This window comes from Salvelinus namaycush, chromosome 20, assembly GCF_016432855.1.
Source record: "Salvelinus namaycush isolate Seneca chromosome 20, SaNama_1.0, whole genome shotgun sequence".
Classification (NCBI taxonomy): domain Eukaryota; kingdom Metazoa; phylum Chordata; class Actinopteri; order Salmoniformes; family Salmonidae; genus Salvelinus; species Salvelinus namaycush.
Window position 1 is genome coordinate 12,458,461 of NC_052326.1, and position 16,952 is coordinate 12,475,412.

General features: G+C 41.5%; 1 protein-coding gene across 1 annotated transcript in view; it reads left to right on the top strand.

Annotated features, from left to right (window-relative positions):
* Positions 1-16,952, top strand: part of LOC120065674 (guanine nucleotide-binding protein G(i) subunit alpha-2-like) — a 133,948-nt gene that overhangs the window by 92,612 nt on the left and 24,384 nt on the right. Inside the window, exons 2-3 of the mRNA XM_039016741.1 lie at positions 1,605-1,647; positions 10,453-10,594. Of these exons, the coding sequence (XP_038872669.1) occupies positions 1,605-1,647; positions 10,453-10,594 (185 nt within the window). The remainder of the gene's footprint in view (positions 1-1,604; positions 1,648-10,452; positions 10,595-16,952) is intronic.

A 16,952-nucleotide genomic window follows, 5' to 3' on the forward strand; every position in this document is an offset into this window, starting at 1 on the left:
GACGGACCTTCCACCTCCAAATCGATCCTGCTCCAGAGTACAGACCTCGGTGTAACGTTCATTCCTTCGACCATAAACATGAATCCGACCATCACCGCTGGTGAGACAAAACCAGAACAGAGCACTTTTTGCCAGTCCTGTCTGGTGCAGCGACAGTGGGTTTGTGCCCATAGGCGACGTTGTTGCTGGTGATGTCTGGTGAGGACCTGCCTTACAACAGGCCTACAAGCCCTCAGTACAGCCTCTCTCAGCCTACTGCGGACAGTCTGAGCACTGATGGAGGGATTGTGCGTTCCTAGTGTAACTTGGGCAGTTGTTGTTGCCATCCTGTACCTGTCCCACATGTGTGATGTTCGGATGTTCCGATCCTGTGCAGGTGTTGTTACACGTAGTCTGCCACGGCGAGGACGATCAGCTGTCCGTCCTGTCTCCCTGTAGCGCTGTCTTAGGCGTCTCACACTATGGACATTGTGATTTATTGCCCTGGACACATCTGCAGTCCTTATGCCTCCTTGCAGCATGCCTAAGGCATGTTCATGCAGATGAGCAGGGACCCTGGGCATCTTTCTTTTGGTGTTTTTCAGAGTCAGTAGAAAGGCCTCTCTAGTGTCCTAAGTTTTCATAACTGTGACCTTAATTGCATACCGTCTGTAAGCTGTTAGTGTCTTAACGACCGTTCCACAAGTGCATGTTCATGAATTGATTATGGTTCAATGAACAAGAGTGGGAAACAGTGTTTAAACCCTTTACAATGAAGATCTGTGAAATTATTTGGATTTTACGAATTATCTTTGAAAGACAGGGTCCTGAAAAAGGGACATTTTTTGTTGTTGTTGCTGAGTTTAGAATGCAATATCCCCCATAACTCTATATATCATGTCCTTTCACTAGACCCGCAATAACATCTGCTAAATATGTGTATTTGACCAATAAGATTTGATTTAATAAACAACCCTGTGTACAGTGTAGCGAGAGAAAGGTGAGGTAGACTGTCTGAGGTTTTCAGAGGGTCACAAGAGTTTTTGCTAGAGGAATGGTTATGGCTAGAGTTCAGTTATGATTCAGCGGATGCACGCAAGCCTAGGGCTGTTGCGGTGACCATATAACCGCCACACCGGCGATCACGAGTCATGAAGGCATTCAAATTCCACGTGACCGTTTAATAACGGTAATTTGGTTTCTCCCAACTCTGATGCTGATGGTCATTAGTATCCTACCAAACTTGCTAACTGTCTGGTACTCAGCACTCTATTGTTCATCTAATCACTCTGACATGAATGTAATCGAAAATCGAATCAAACACTTCGTGAGAGCCCATGAGCTCATGTTTGCACAACATTTCTATAGGCTATGCAATTGGGCGAGAAAACAGAGTGATGGCCTCTACTAAAAAGAGGGGATTCCCACTAATGTTAATTAACGGTCAATTACCGTGAGACAGACAGTTATTTGCTTGACAATCACCGGCTGCCGAAATTCAGTGACCGCCACGGCCCTATGCAAGACCACACACACAAACGCACGCACACACACACAGTCTGCATAGAGATAATAGTGCGATGCAGATGCACCTCTAACCTGTGTGTTTCCTGTTCCTCCTACAGGTGCAGGGGAGTCGGGGAAGAGCACCATTGTCAAGCAGATGAAGTGAGTTACAGACATCTTTAATCAACAGTTTCTCTAACTGATAAGGACACATGATGACCTCCTTAATATTAATAGATTATGCACTCTATCCTCCTTTGGTTTCATCCGTCCTAGTGAGCCAGTCGTCCTCACTCCTTGTGGGATTGATCTACAGTACTACTGATACATTGCTGATGCAGTCCTGGCAGAGAATCAGGCATGTTGAACATAGGCATATTACTTTGTTTTTAAGGTAGATACATGGAGGGCAAATCCTCTTGTCTTCCTGGCTGTGGTTGTTGGGCTGGCTTCCTCACATCTTCCTGCCCATAATTGTCTTTGGCTACTGAAAGCATGAGTCTCAGTGCACCGAATGTTCTAGCTAGAGGTTGACCGATTATGATTTTTCAACGCCGATACCGATTATGGGAGGACCAAAAAAAGCCGATACCGATTAAATGAGACAATTTTTATATATATATATTTGACAATATAATGACAGTTACAACAATACTGAATGAACAATGAACACTTATTTTAACTTAATATAATCCATCAATAAAATCAATTTAGCCGCAAATAAATAATGAAACATGTTCAATTTGGTTTAAATAATGCAAAAACAGTGTTGGAGAAGAAAGTAAAAGTGCAATTTGTGTCATGTAAAAAAGCTAACGTTTAAGTTCCTTGATCAGAACATGAGAACATATGAAAGCTGGGGGTTCAACATTCCCAGTTAAGAAGTTTTAGGTTGTAGTTATTATATGAATTATGACGCGTCGACCATCTCTCTATACCATTTGTATTTCATATACCTTTGACTATTGGATGTTCTTATAGTCACTTTAGTATTGCCAGCCTAATCTCGGGAGTTGATAGGCTTGAAGTCATAAACAGCGCTGTGCTTCAAGCATTGCTAAGAGCTGCTGGCAAACGCAGGAAAGTGCTGTTTGAATGAATGCTTACGAGTCTGCTGCTGCCTACCACCGCTCAGTCAGACTTCTCTATCAAGTATCATATCATAGACTTAATTATAACATAATAAGCACAGAAATACGAGCCTTAGGTCATTAATATGGTCAAATCAGGAAACTATCATTTCGAAAACAAAACATTTATTCTTTCACTGAAATACGGAACCGTTTCGTATTTAATCAAACGGGTGGCAACCCTAAGTCTAAATATTGCTGTTACATTGCACAACCTTCAATGTTATGTCATAATTTTGATAAAATTCTGGCAAATTAATTACGGTCTTTGTCAGGAAGAAATGGTCTTCACACAGTTCGCAAAAGGCCAGGCGGCACAAACTGTTGCATATACCCCGACTCTGCTTGCACTGAACGCAAGAGAAGTGACACAATTTCCATAGTTAATATTGCCTGCTAACATTAATTTATTTTAACTAAATATGGAGGTTTAAAAATATATACTTCTGTGTATTGATTTTAAGAAAGGCGTTAATGTTTATGGTTAGGTACATTTGTGCAGCGATTGTGCTTTTTTCGCGAATGCGCTTTTGTTAAATCATCACCCGTTTGGCGAAGTTGAAGTAGGCTGTGATTCAATGATAAATTCCTAGGCACCACATTGATTATATGCAACGCAGGACAAGCTTAGATAACCTCGTAATATCATCAACCATGTGTAGTTAACTAGTGATTATGTGAAGATTGATTGTTTTTTTATAAGATAAGTTTAATGCTAGCTTGCAACTAACCTTGGCTCCTTGTAGCCACAAGGTCCTTTTGACGCTGCACTCGCGTAACAGGTGGTCAGCCTGCCACGCAGTTTCCTCGTGGATTGCAATGTAATCGGCCATAATCGGCGTCCAAAAAGGCCGATTACCGATTGTTTTCAAAACTTGAAATCGGCCCTAATTCCCATGCCGATTAATCGGTTGACCTCTAGTTCTAGCCCTGTGGTTACTGTAATGACTGATCAAGCCGACACTCAATTACAGGGACACGTTCACCAATGACGGATACAAAACATGTGTATGTCTTTGCCTGACACACACACACACACACACACACACACACACACACACACACACACACACACACACACACACACACACACACACACACACACACACACACACACACACACACACCCAAATGGTTTAATTATTCACATTCCTGTGTGCTAGCCAGGCAATGACTACATTTTTCATGAGTGTAGAGTAGAGTACAGACTGTAGCTCTAAGCCCAGGTTATTACTGTAACACGGCCACATAGGAAAATCAGTACCTGGGAGACAGACACACACTCATAACACACAAGCCGTCTCAGCTCTTTAAGCATTAGCTCCGTCTCTTACCACAGAGATCATGTGTCAACATAAAAGGAGGCCAGGGAGACCAGTAAAATGCTGTAAAAATGGTTGCTTTATTCAACACCTTCAGATAGAATTACAATATTTCATAGGTAACTAACTGGGTTAAATCCCTGTACTTTTCCTATGAGGTGATATATTGCGTTGGGATTCATGTGCGGTTGTCCTGGTGCTCCTGTGCTCTCTCTGCACTGCCTCCTGCATTCTGATGAAGTCTGGACGCTAGCATCACACACACACACACACACACACACACACACACACACACACACACACACACACACACACACACACACACACACACACACACACACACACACACACACACACACACACACACACACACACACACACACTTAACATGCAGAGCGTTCCCTTGTGCATGACAAGCTGAGAAGTGGATCAGATACCAACACACAGGGGAGACAAGATGTATTACACACAGAGGAGGTTTGCACAGGACTGCAGAGTAAAAGAGCTAATATGCTACTAAACATTACGGTCATTGATTGAATATCCAAACTCTTAGCAACTAAACGTAGCACCTTGCACTCCAACATTTTTTTTAAACTACCCAGCACTGGGTGAATATTGGACAGAACACACATGGGGTTATTTTGACCCAGCCAGTTGGGTCACTTAGTTGGGTTATTGAGCTATGTTCCGACTGGGACAGATTAGAAGACTGGAGGCGTAGCTTAGTAGGGATGTGGCTTTCAGATAATTATTTTTGGCCACTGGTGATTGTAAATGTCATCTGTTCAGGGTATTATTAACATAATGAACAGGAATTAGATTTACTCTCACAGGTGGCCAAATATAACTACCTGAAAGAGACCCCCATACTATTTTTTTAAAATCAGCTACTGCATCAACCCAGCATGAAAGTGGATACAAATCCAACTGATGGTTAAATTAACATGTTTGGTGTGGCCTATTGGGGGCGTGGCTTTCAGATAGTTATTTTTGTCCACCCATGAGAGTAAATGCCATTCCTGTTCAAGTTTGTACACTGCAAATTTCAGTTCTGTCAATATTTTTGCCTATTAGATATTTGTATAGAAACCGTATAACATTATTATTTAAATATAAGAAAGTGGTGACTATCCTTAGTCATGTTACGTTTGTTACTGGCTCTGAGGCACGCTTCAAAATCGTTAAGCAGTTTACGTCGAAGCAGTGTGCCGACAGTGTGTATCACTTCATCAGAAGCACGTGACTAATGACATCCAAAGCTTTGTTTTGTCCACCAACCACCTGTATTGGTTTTGATGGAAGACAAAAAGGTTACCCTGCACACATGCAACGGCGTGTGTGACGTCATCTATAATAATTTTGCTGTTCAAAGGGACAGAGTGTAATTTAATGGAGGATAGGGGTGATCCAAATTATGAATTTTTTCTCACTGGGGAGGGTTGTGTGTTTTTTTTACTGGGCACCGGGGACGGTAGTACGTTTTACCCTGGTTTACGTTCGCTATTTGCAGGTTTTACTATATATCTACTAGTCAAATTTCCCCATCTGCTTGCATGCGCCTCCCCTTTATCAAGGTGTTTTGGTACTTCCCTTATGCACTACGCTTCTCCGTGTGCTACCTTTTAATATACCACTCTTAGAAAGAAAAGGTGCCATGTGGAACCATGTACTGTAGGGTTCTTCGGTTTGTCACCATATGGAACCCTTTGCAGAGGGTTCTACCTAAAACCCTGTATGTAGACTTCTTCATAGAACCCCTGTATATAGTTCTACCTAGAACCCTCTATGAAGGGTTCCCCCAGCCTTATTAACCTTTACAATTCAATTATTTATGACAATACATTATCTATCTATCTAGATATATCCATATATATATATATCTTATATATATATATAACGCTGGTGGATATACAGTGCATTCGGAAAGTATTCAGACCCCTTGATTTTTCCCACATTTTGTTACGTTACAGACTTATTCTAAAATTGATTAAATTAAACATTTTGCGCATCAATCTACACAGAATAACCAATAATGACAAAGTGACAACAGGTTTTTATAAATGTTGGCAAATTTATAAAAAAAAAAAACGGACATACCTTATTTACATACGTATTCCGACCCTTTACTATGAGACTCGAAGTTGAGCTCAGGTGAATCACATTTCCATTGATCATCCTTGAGATGTTTCTACAACTTGATTGGAGTCAACCTGTGGTAAATTCAATTGATTGGACATGATTTGGAAAGGCACACACCTGTCTACTATATAAGGTCCCACAGTTGATAGTGCATGTCAGAGCAAAAACAAGCCATGAGGTCGAAGGAATTGTCCATAGAGCTCTGAGACAGAATTGTGCTGCGGCACAGATCTGGGGAAGGGTACCAAAACATTTCTACGGCACTGAAGGTCCCCAAGAACACAATGGCCTCCATCATTCCTAAATGGAAGAAGTTTTGAACCACCAAGACTCTTCCTAGAGCTGGCTGCCCTGCCAAACTGAGCAATCGGGGGAGAAGGGCCTTGGTCAAGGAGGTGACCAAGAACTCGAGTGTCACTCTGACAGAGCTCCAGAGTTCCTCTGTGGAGATGGGAGAACCTTCCAGAAGGACAACCATCTCTGCAGCGCTCTACCAACCAGCCCTTTATGGTAGAGCGGCCAGACGGAAGCCATTCCTCAGTTAAAGACACGACAGCTCGCTGGAGTTTGCCAAAAGGCACCTAAAGGACTCTCAGAACATGAGAAACAAGATTCTCTGGAAACCAAGATTGAAATCTTTGGCCTGAATGCCAAGCGCCACATCTGGAGGAAACCTGGCACCATCCCTACAGTGAACCGTGGTGGTGGCAGCATCTTGCTGTGGAAATGTTTTTCAGTGACAGGGACTGGGAGACAAGTCAGGATTGAGTGAAAGATTAACGGAGAAAAGTACAGAGAGATCCTTGATTAAAACCTGTTCCAGAGCACTCAGGACTTCAGACTGGGGCGAAGGCTCACCTTCCAACAAGACAACGACCCTAAGCACACAGCCAAGACAACGCAGAAGTGGCTTCGGGACAAGTCTCAGAATGTCCTTGAGTGGCCCATCCAGAGCCCAGACTTGAACCCGATCAAACATCTCTAGAGAGACCTGAAAATAGCTGTGCAGCAGCGCTCCCCATCCAACCTGACAGAGCTTGGGAGGATCTGCAGAGAAGAATGCGAGAAACTCCCCAAATCCAGGTGTGCCAAGCTTGTAGCGTCATACCCAAGAAGACTCAAGGCTGGAATCGCTACCAAAGGTGCTTCAACAAAGTACTGAGTAAAGGGTCAAAATACTTATGTAAATGTGATATTTCAGTTTCTTATTTTTAATACATTTGCTAAAATCTGTACAAACCTGTTTTTGCTTTATTATGGGGTATTGTGTGTAGATTTATGAGGGGGGAAAAAACTATTTCATCCATTTTAGAATAAGGCTGTAACGTAACAAAATGTGGGAGAAGTCAAGGGAACTGAATACTTTCAGAATGGACTGTATATATACACGCACTGAACAAAAATATAAACGCAACGTGCAACAATTTCATTGATTTTACTGAGCTGAAGTTCATAATGAGGAAATCAGAAATTTAGGCGCTAATAATATTGATTTCACATGAATACAGATATGCAATACAGATATGTTGGTCACAGATACATAAAAAAAATGGGCCTCACAATTGGCCTCAGGATCTCGTCACTGTATTTTGTGCATTCAAATTGCCATCAATAAAATGCAATTGTGTTCGTTGTCTGTAGCTTTTGCCTGCCCATACCATAACGCCACTGCCACCATGGGGCACTCACTTCACAATGTTGACATCAGCAAACCGCTCACCCACACGATACCATACACGTGGTCGAAGGCCGGTTGAACGTACTGCTAAATTCTCTAAAACAACGTTGGAGGTGGTTTATGGTAGAGAAATTAACAATTCTGTGGCAACAGCTTTGGTAGACATTCCTGCAGTCAGCATGCCAATTGCACACTCCCTCAAAACTTGAGACATCTGTGGCATTGTGTTGTGTGACAAAACTGCACAGTTTAGAGTGGCTTTGTATGTCCCCAGCACAAGGTGCACCTGTGTAATGATCATGCTGTTTTATCAGCTTCTTGATATGCCACACTTGTCAGGTGGATGGATTATCTTGGCTAAGGAGAATTGCTCACTAACATGGATGTGAACACATTTGTGCACAACATTTGAGAGAAATACGCTTTTTGTGCGTATGGAAACTTTCTGTGTTCTTTTATTTCAGCTCATGAAACAAGAGACAAACACTTTACATGTTGCATTTATGTTTTTGTTATATATATATTTATATATATATACTGTATATACAGTTGAAGTCAGAAGTTTACGTACACCTTAGCCAAGTACATTTAAACTCGGTTTTTCACAATTCCTGACATTTAATCCTAGTAAAAATTCCCTGTCTTAGGTCAGTTAAGATCACCACTTTATTTTAAGAATGTGAAATGTCAGAATAATAGAAGAGAGAATGATTTATTTCAGCTTTTATTTATTTCATCACATTCCCAGTGGGTCAGAAGTTTACATACACTCAATTAGTATTTGGTAGCATTGCCTTTAAATTGTTTAACTTGGGTCAAATGTTTCGGGTAGCCTTCCACAAACTTCCCACAATAAGTCGGGTGCATTTTGGCCCATTCCACCTGACAGAGCTGGTGTAACTGAGTCAGGTTTGTAGACCTCCTTGCTCGCACATGCTTTTTCAGTTCTGTAAACAATTGTTGGAAAAATTACTTGTGTCATGCACAAAGTAGATGTCCTAACCGACTTTCCAAAACTATAGTTTGTTAACAAGAAATTTGTGGAGTGGTTGAAAAACGAGTTTTAATGACTCCAACCTAAGTGTATGTAAACTTTCGACTTCAAGTGTATATGTAAAACAAATTGTGACAAAACCAGTCCTAGAGTTGAAAATGCGATGCAAACCCATTTAACTTGTATTTTTTATTCGGTTCATGGGAACCAAGATGGAATAAGGAGGATATCCGGAATCCTCCAACCAGCATTTTTGTCTATTATTGCGGTGTTGAACATGATAATGAAGTGCCTACGTCAGTATGCTTTGTTAATTGGTTATGTGGTGCATTGGCAGAGAAACCTGTTGGTGGAAAATGTGTTGCATATATTCTATATAATTAGAAATATGGCATCAAAATGTAGAATATCAGATTTCCCACTAGCTGATCATTGGTCGTAGTGTAATGAAACAGGCAGGATGAGTGAGTTTGTCTATGGTGGTCGGCGAACCATCAAACTTCTGGCCCGTAGCCCTGCGTGGGATCGACTGTGCCACAAAAGCATACTGAAGTGACAAAGTCAATATCAACATTTATAAACACAGGGTTGCTAAAGTTATTATTATTTGTCCTCGTAAACATTATTTTGAGTTAATTCTATGAGGGGAGAGGGTGTTAAATACGTTTTACAGTACAAGGGGCGGGTCATGGGAAACTATTGTTAATGTTGGGGGGGGTGCATTATAAAAAAAATGTTTTATGACACCTTGAGTTGGACCGGCTACAAAAGCATCAGTGCTCACCCTTAACATGTGCTGACGACACAACAGAATAGATGAACATGAACGTTCCTGTTAGCACCTAAAGAGTTGTCAATACGCCACACTGTCAGCATCACTGATGTCATTGTCATCGTAACACATTATCCCCAACACTGTTCCTGACTTGAGTGACATCAAATCAAATCCAAATCAAATTTTATTTGTCACATACACATTGTTAGCAGATGTTAATGCGAGTGTAGCGAAATTCTTGTGCTTCTAGTTCCGACAATGCAGTAATAACCAACAAGTAATCTAACAATTCCACAACTACTACCTTATACACACAAGTGTAAAGGGATAAAGAATATGTACATAAATATATATGAATGAGTGATGGTACAGAACGGCATAGGCAAGATGCAGTAGATGGTATAGAGTACAGTCTATACATATGAGATGAGTAATGTAGGGTATGTAAACATAAAGTGGCATAGTTTAAAGTGGCTAGTGATACATGTATTACATAAAGATGGCAAGATGCAGTAGATGATATAGAGTACAGTATATACATATACATATGAGATGAGTAATGTAGGGTATGTAAACATTATATTAAGTGGCATTGTTTAAAGTGGCTGGTGATACATTTTTACATAATTTCCATCAATTCCCATTATTAAAGTGGCTGGAGTTGAGTCAGTATGTTGGCAGCGGCCACTAAATGTTAGTGGTGGCTGTTTAACAGTCTGATGGCCTTGAGATAGAAGCTGTTTTTCAGTCTCTCGGTCCCTGCTTTGATGCACCTGTACTGACCTCGCCTTCTGGATGATAGCGGGGTGAACAGGCAGTGGCTCGGGTGGTTGTTGTCCTTGATGATCTTTATGGCCTTCCTGTGACATCGGGTGGTGTAGGTGTCCATCAGAAGAATGCTCAGGTTTGTTTTCCTTCCCGATCAGGATCATCCATGAGGATGGCTACTCAGAAGATGAGTGTAAGCAGTACATAGCTGTGGTCTACAGCAACACCATCCAGTCCATCATGGCTATCATCAAGGCCATGGGCAATCTCAAGATTGACTACACAGAAGCCGCCAGAGAGGTAAGACCCACACACAAACACACATTTGGGCATGTTTTTTATGCTCCTCTGTTTCTGCAGTCAGATAATTAGAGAAGACGTCCAGCTTTGCCTCTACACATCCACTAGAGCTCTTGAGTTACCATGTCCTGGGCCTTAAAGACAAGGTTAGTCACTGTCATCCATAATCCCATGCTCGATCCAAGGAGCCATTTCATGTACTAACATAGTTTGAAAAGAACAGCCAATAGGAAATTGTGTGTACTATCATGCAACCATTGACATACCCCACCCTTCAGTCTGGCCCCCCATTAATTAGCACACGAAGGCCTTGCAACTTTTCATGAGAACATTTCCCCAGGTGACTGAGTTGATTCCACAGGAGCTGGATCTTGTATAGATCCCAGATATATAAAGATAGATAGATAAATAAGTGTGTTCTTTTTTTTTTTTACCAAATGCAGCTAGTTTGCAGTCTTTCCAGCTAGTTCCTCTGAACAACATTGTCCTGACGAGACAGCACATTTTCTATGCCAGGCCAAATTGTGCATCATTAGCTCATTGTTATGGATGTATCCAAATAAATGTCACTAGAAAACATCTTAAACAAACGCAAACGCAGGTTCTTTACTGTTATTCTGGCTGCACTGTTTGACGTGCCTGAAAGGTTAGCCGTAGTTGGCTAGCTACAGTAGCAAGCAAGGAATAAGAAGGTTACCAGCCAGTATGGCAATTGAACATTTAGAACGAACGTCCATTGATACAGAACAAAAAAAGTTAGCAACTGTTTGTGTCGGGACTATATCATGTGGAAGGATGAAATAGTATGAATAAATTCATAAAATAACGTTTTTATGCAAATATGTCAATCATTATTTGAAAATGTTGCTAACCCGTTGTATAAAAGTGATAATTCTGTCAAAGCCGGTGTTTGGAGGATATATTGGCACGGTTTTCCGGCCCTCAACTTTACTTAAGTAAAGTTACTATTTTCAATTGTGATATCATCATATTCAAATGTACAGTACCAGTCAAAAGTTTGAACACACCTACTCATTCAAGGGTTTTTCTCAATTTTTACTACATTGTTGAATAATAATACAAAACTATGAAATAACACATATGGAATCACCAAGAAAGTGTTAAACAAATCAACATTTATTTTATATTTGAGATTCTTCAAAGTAGCCAACCTTTGCCTGGATGACAGCTAAGCAAAGAGAAACGACAGTCCATCATTACTTTAAGACATGAAGGTCAGTCAATCCGGAAGCTTTCATGAACTTCTTCAAGTGCAGTCGCAAAAAGCATCAAGCGCTATGATGAAACTGTTTCTCATGAGGTACGCCAAAGGAAAGTCAGACCCAGAGATACCTCTGCTGCAGAGGATAACTTCATTAGAGTTAACTGCACCTCAGATTGCAGCCCAAATAAATGCTTCACAGAGTTCAAGTAACAGACACATCTCAACATCAACTGTTCAGAGGAGACTGTGAATCAGGCCTTCATGGTTGAATTGCTGCAAAGAAACCACTACTAAAAGACACCAATAATAAGAAGAGACTTGCTTGGGCCAATAAACATGAGCAATGGATGTTAGACCGGTGGAAATATGTCCTTTTGTCTGATGAGTCCAAATGTGAGATTTTTGGTTCCAACCGCCGTGTCTTTGTGAGACGCAGAGTAGGTGAATGGATGATCTCAGCATGTGTGGTTCCCACCGTGAAGCATGGAGGAGGAGGTGTGATGTGTGGGGGTGCTTTTCTGGTGACACTGTCTGTGATTTATTTAGAATTCAAGGCACACTCAACCAACATGGCTACCACAGCATTCTGCAGCGATGCGCATCTCATCTGGTTTGCGCATAGTGGGACTATCATTTGTTTTTCAACAGGACAATGACCCAACACACCTCCAGGCTTTGTAAGGGCTATTTGAGCAAGAAGGAGAATGATGGAGTGCTGGATCAGATGACCTGGCCTCCACAATCACCCGACCTCAACCTAATTGAGGTGGTTTAGGATGAGTTGGACCGCAGAGTGAAGGAAAAGCAGCCAACAAGTGCTCAGCATATGTGGGAACTCCTTGTTGGAAACGCATTCCAGGTGAAGTTGGTTGAGAGAATGCCAAGAGTGTGCAAAGCTGTCATCAAGGCAAAGGGTGGCTACTTTGAAGAATCTAAAATACATTTTGATTTGCTTAACACTTTTTTGGTTACTACATGATTACATATGTGTTATTTCATAGTTTTGAGGTCTTCACTATTATTCTACAATGTAGAAAATAGTAAAAATAAAGAAAATTGAACGAGTAAGTGTGCCCAAACTTTTGACTGGTACTGTAAGTATATTGAATTGAATCGCCATAGCAAAGAAATAGAATGGGTTTCAAATCAACGCTGCTGCTCTTATCAACCAAATATTCTAAATTCCAACGTTCAACATTGCTTTGGTTGATTTAGCATTTTAATAGTTAGAATTGCCTTGACAATGGACAACTATTAATGGATGTCTTGTGCATCGTGCAAACACACACACACGCACGCACGCACGCACGCACGCACGCACGCACGCACGCACGCACGCACGCACGCACGCACGCACGCACGCACGCACGCACGCACGCACGCACACACACACACACACACACACACACACACACACACACACACACACACACAGTGCTCAGGGAGATGGAGAGAGAGAGTGAGGAGGTTTAGAGAGTGAGTGGGAGAGAGGAGTTTGAGGTTGTGAGTGGATTTTCCTGCCTCCATGAGGGCCATGCAGGCTTGATAATGAAGAAACATGAAGTGTGCTGAAAAAGGAAAAGGTGGCACTCGGACTGAGCTGTTTATTGGAAGGGGTTTATTTAAAACTGCTGGCAGGACACATTTCACGAGCAGATTTCCTTAGCAGTGTGTAGACACTGTGCACCTCAAAAAACAATGCTGCTGCTGGGTTGTTCCACCAATTAGTTGCCTTTTGAATCGTGTAAAAAAAAAAACATCTCAAGAGGTTAAATAAATAAAAATACTATAATGCCTATTAAGTGCCAAATAAAGTAACAGGGTTGACTGTAACAGGGTTGACTGTAACAGGGTTGACGACATCATCTTAAATCATCTATAAATTCCCTTGTAACAGGGGGAACGGAAGTTTGTTTTGTGCAAAAATTGTTTATTTGTTAAAACATTTCTAGCCTTTCTATCAATGGGTAACAGTGTTATGCTCGACCCGCTCAGTTTTCCACCACAAAACAGCAGACAATTGCCTATAAGAGTAGAACCAGTTCACCTGCTTTTACATTTTAGGATTTGACTATTAGATGTTCATCTTTCTTTTGAAAAAAATATTTAAAAAGGAACAGTTTCACCGTATTAAAACTAGAGTTCAGTTCACGTAACAGGGTTGACCTAAAAAATTAGGGACATGTTGTTCTTTTTACTTTAATGAAATGAATCACTAATCACATTAAATAAATAATAATCTTTAGAAATGACTTTGTCAAAGCAACAAAATAACTAGGGCTTTACAATGATGGTGAAAATGTTGGGATTAAGTGGGTTAAAATCTTCCCAGAAGTCACAGAGGTTGCACAGAGGGACGAGGTCAAAATGATGAAATTTGTCTTTATTTATATTTTTATATTTCTATTTCACCTTTATTTAACCAGGTAGGCAAGTTGAGAACAAGTTCTCATTTACAATTGCAACCTGGCCAAGATAAAGCAAAGCAGTTCGACACAGTGTAACTCTGAGGTCACAGAGTTACACATGGAGTAAAACAAACATACAGTCAGAAATACAGTAGAAAAATAAGTCTATATACAATGTGAGCAAATGAGATGAGATAAGGGAGGTAAAGGCAAAAAATGCCATGGTGGCGAAGTAAATACAATATAGCAAGTAAAACACTGGAATGGTAGATTTGCAGTGGAAGAATGTGCAAAGTAGAAATAGAAATAATGGGGTGCAAAGGAGCAAAATGAATAAATAAATAAATACAGTAGGGAAGAGGTAGCTGTTTGGGCTAAATTATAGATGGGCTATGTACAGGTGCAGTAATCTGTGAGCTGCTCTGACAGCTGGTGCTTAAAAGCTAGTGAGGGAGATAAGTGTTTCCAGTTTCAGAGATTTTTGTGGTTCGTTCCAGTCATTGGCAGCAGAGAACTGGAAGGAGAGGCGGCCAAAGGAGGAATTGGTTATACACTACATGGCCAAAAGTATGTTAGTTCATGTTAGTGGATTTGGCTATTTCAGCCACACCCGTTGCTGACAAGTATATACAATTGAGCACACAACCATGCAATCTCCATAGACAGACATTGAAAGTAGAATGGCCCGTACTGAAGAGCTCAGTGACTTTCAACAAGCCACTATCATAGGATGCCACCTTTCCAACAAGTAAGTTTGTCAAATTTCTGCCCTGCTGCCCCGGGCAACTGTAAGTGCTGTTATTGTGAAGTGGAAACGTCTAGGAGTAACACTCATTACCGAGTTCCAAACTGCTTCTGGAAGCAACGTCAGCACAAAAACTGTTAATCTGGAGCTTCATGAAATGGGTTTCCATGGCCGAGCAGCCACGCACAAGCCTAAGATCACCATGCGCAATGCCAAGGGTCGGCTGGCGTAAAGCTCGCTGCCATTGGACTCTGGAGTGATGAGTCACTCTTTACCATCTGGCAGTCCGACGAACTAATCTGGGTTTGGCAGATGCCAGGAGAATGCTACCTTATGCAATTCATAGTGCCAACTGTAAAGTTTGGTAGAGGAGGAATAATGGTCTGGGGCTATTTTTTATGGTTTGGGCTCAGCCCCTTAGTTCCAGTGAAGGGAAATCTTAACATTACAGCATACAATGACATTCTAGATGATTTTGTGCTTCCAACTAAAGTGGCAACAGTTTGGCGAAGGCCTTTTTTTGTTTCAGCATAACAATGCCCCCGTGTACAAAGTGAGGTCCATACAGAAATGTTTTGTCGAGATCGGTGTGTAAGAACTTGACTGGCCTGCACAGAGCTCTGACCTCAACCCCATCAAACACTTTTTGGATGAATTGGAACGCCGACTTCAAGCCAGGCGTAATTGCCCAACATCAGTGCCCGACCTCACTAATGCTTTTGTGGATGAATGGAAGCAAGTCCCCGCAGCAATGTTCCAATATCGAGTGGAAAGCCTTCCCAGAAGAGTGGAGGCTGTTATAGCAGCAAATGGGGACCAACTCCATATTAATACCCATGATTTTGAAATGAAATGTTCGACAAGCAGGTATCCACATACTTTTGACCATGTAGTGTATATAGAGTTTTCCATGTGGTCTATATTAAAGGGCAATTAATTTACTATAACAGGCTTTTCAAATTAAATATTTGTGCACAATGTCAACTTAAAATATCAAAGGGATGCAGAAGGCCCTCATTTCGTGGAACGACCCTGATGCTGCTACCTGCAAATGCATCATGCAGCCCAGACAATGCTGGATAGAAGTAGTTTGCTTCAGTTTGATCTTTTTTTACTTCATCGATGTATCTGGAAACTTGGGGAGTTTGCTGTTCATCAACATCAAACGATGACTACCTCAGGCTGATAAGGAAAGCTTAATTCCCAACCCATCTTCAAGTCTTTCTTCTTATTTACAGACCCATACACACACACACACACACACTCACACACAGCTTCGGAGGTCTCACCTGTCACACCCAATGAGTCAGCAGTAAGAGCAAATGCAGTCCAGTGCTACCATGCAGAGGGCTCAGCCTGTGAACAAACTGTCAGTGTGTTTCTCAAAGAGAGCAAGCTCCAGTGTATGACCGTATATATTAGAGGGCTTCAGTCTTGAGTCTGTAGCTGTAGGATGCGTGGACGTGCTTTATAACTGTACTCTAGTCTTCACATGGCCTGAGGGGAGGGTCTAACAGGGATGACTAGAGAGGCTGCCTTGGTTTTTAAGGGAGGATGGATGGGTACGCTCCTCTGTGTTTTCAGACCATCCTTCATACAGTGTGTCGTTGGACCTAATGATACTTACTCTGTCTCCTATGCAGGCAATTAGTGCACCGGCTGCCACAAACATGATCTCATACAGTACATTCAGACAACAGACAACATTTACGTATAGACAGTGATGCACAAGAACACACAGAGAACAGTGCATGGACACACACACACTTGTGTGCACACACACACACACACACACACACACACACACACACACACACACATACTTGTGCCCAGAATTGGCTCAGTGAGTCATCCTAAGCCCAGTGCCCAGAGAGGAAATCTTGCCTCCATATGCTGTGTTATTTCATTTCATTTGCTTTGCCATTTCATATCAGAGAAAGATGCCCAAAACACAGGCCAAAAATCATCTGTGAACTGCAC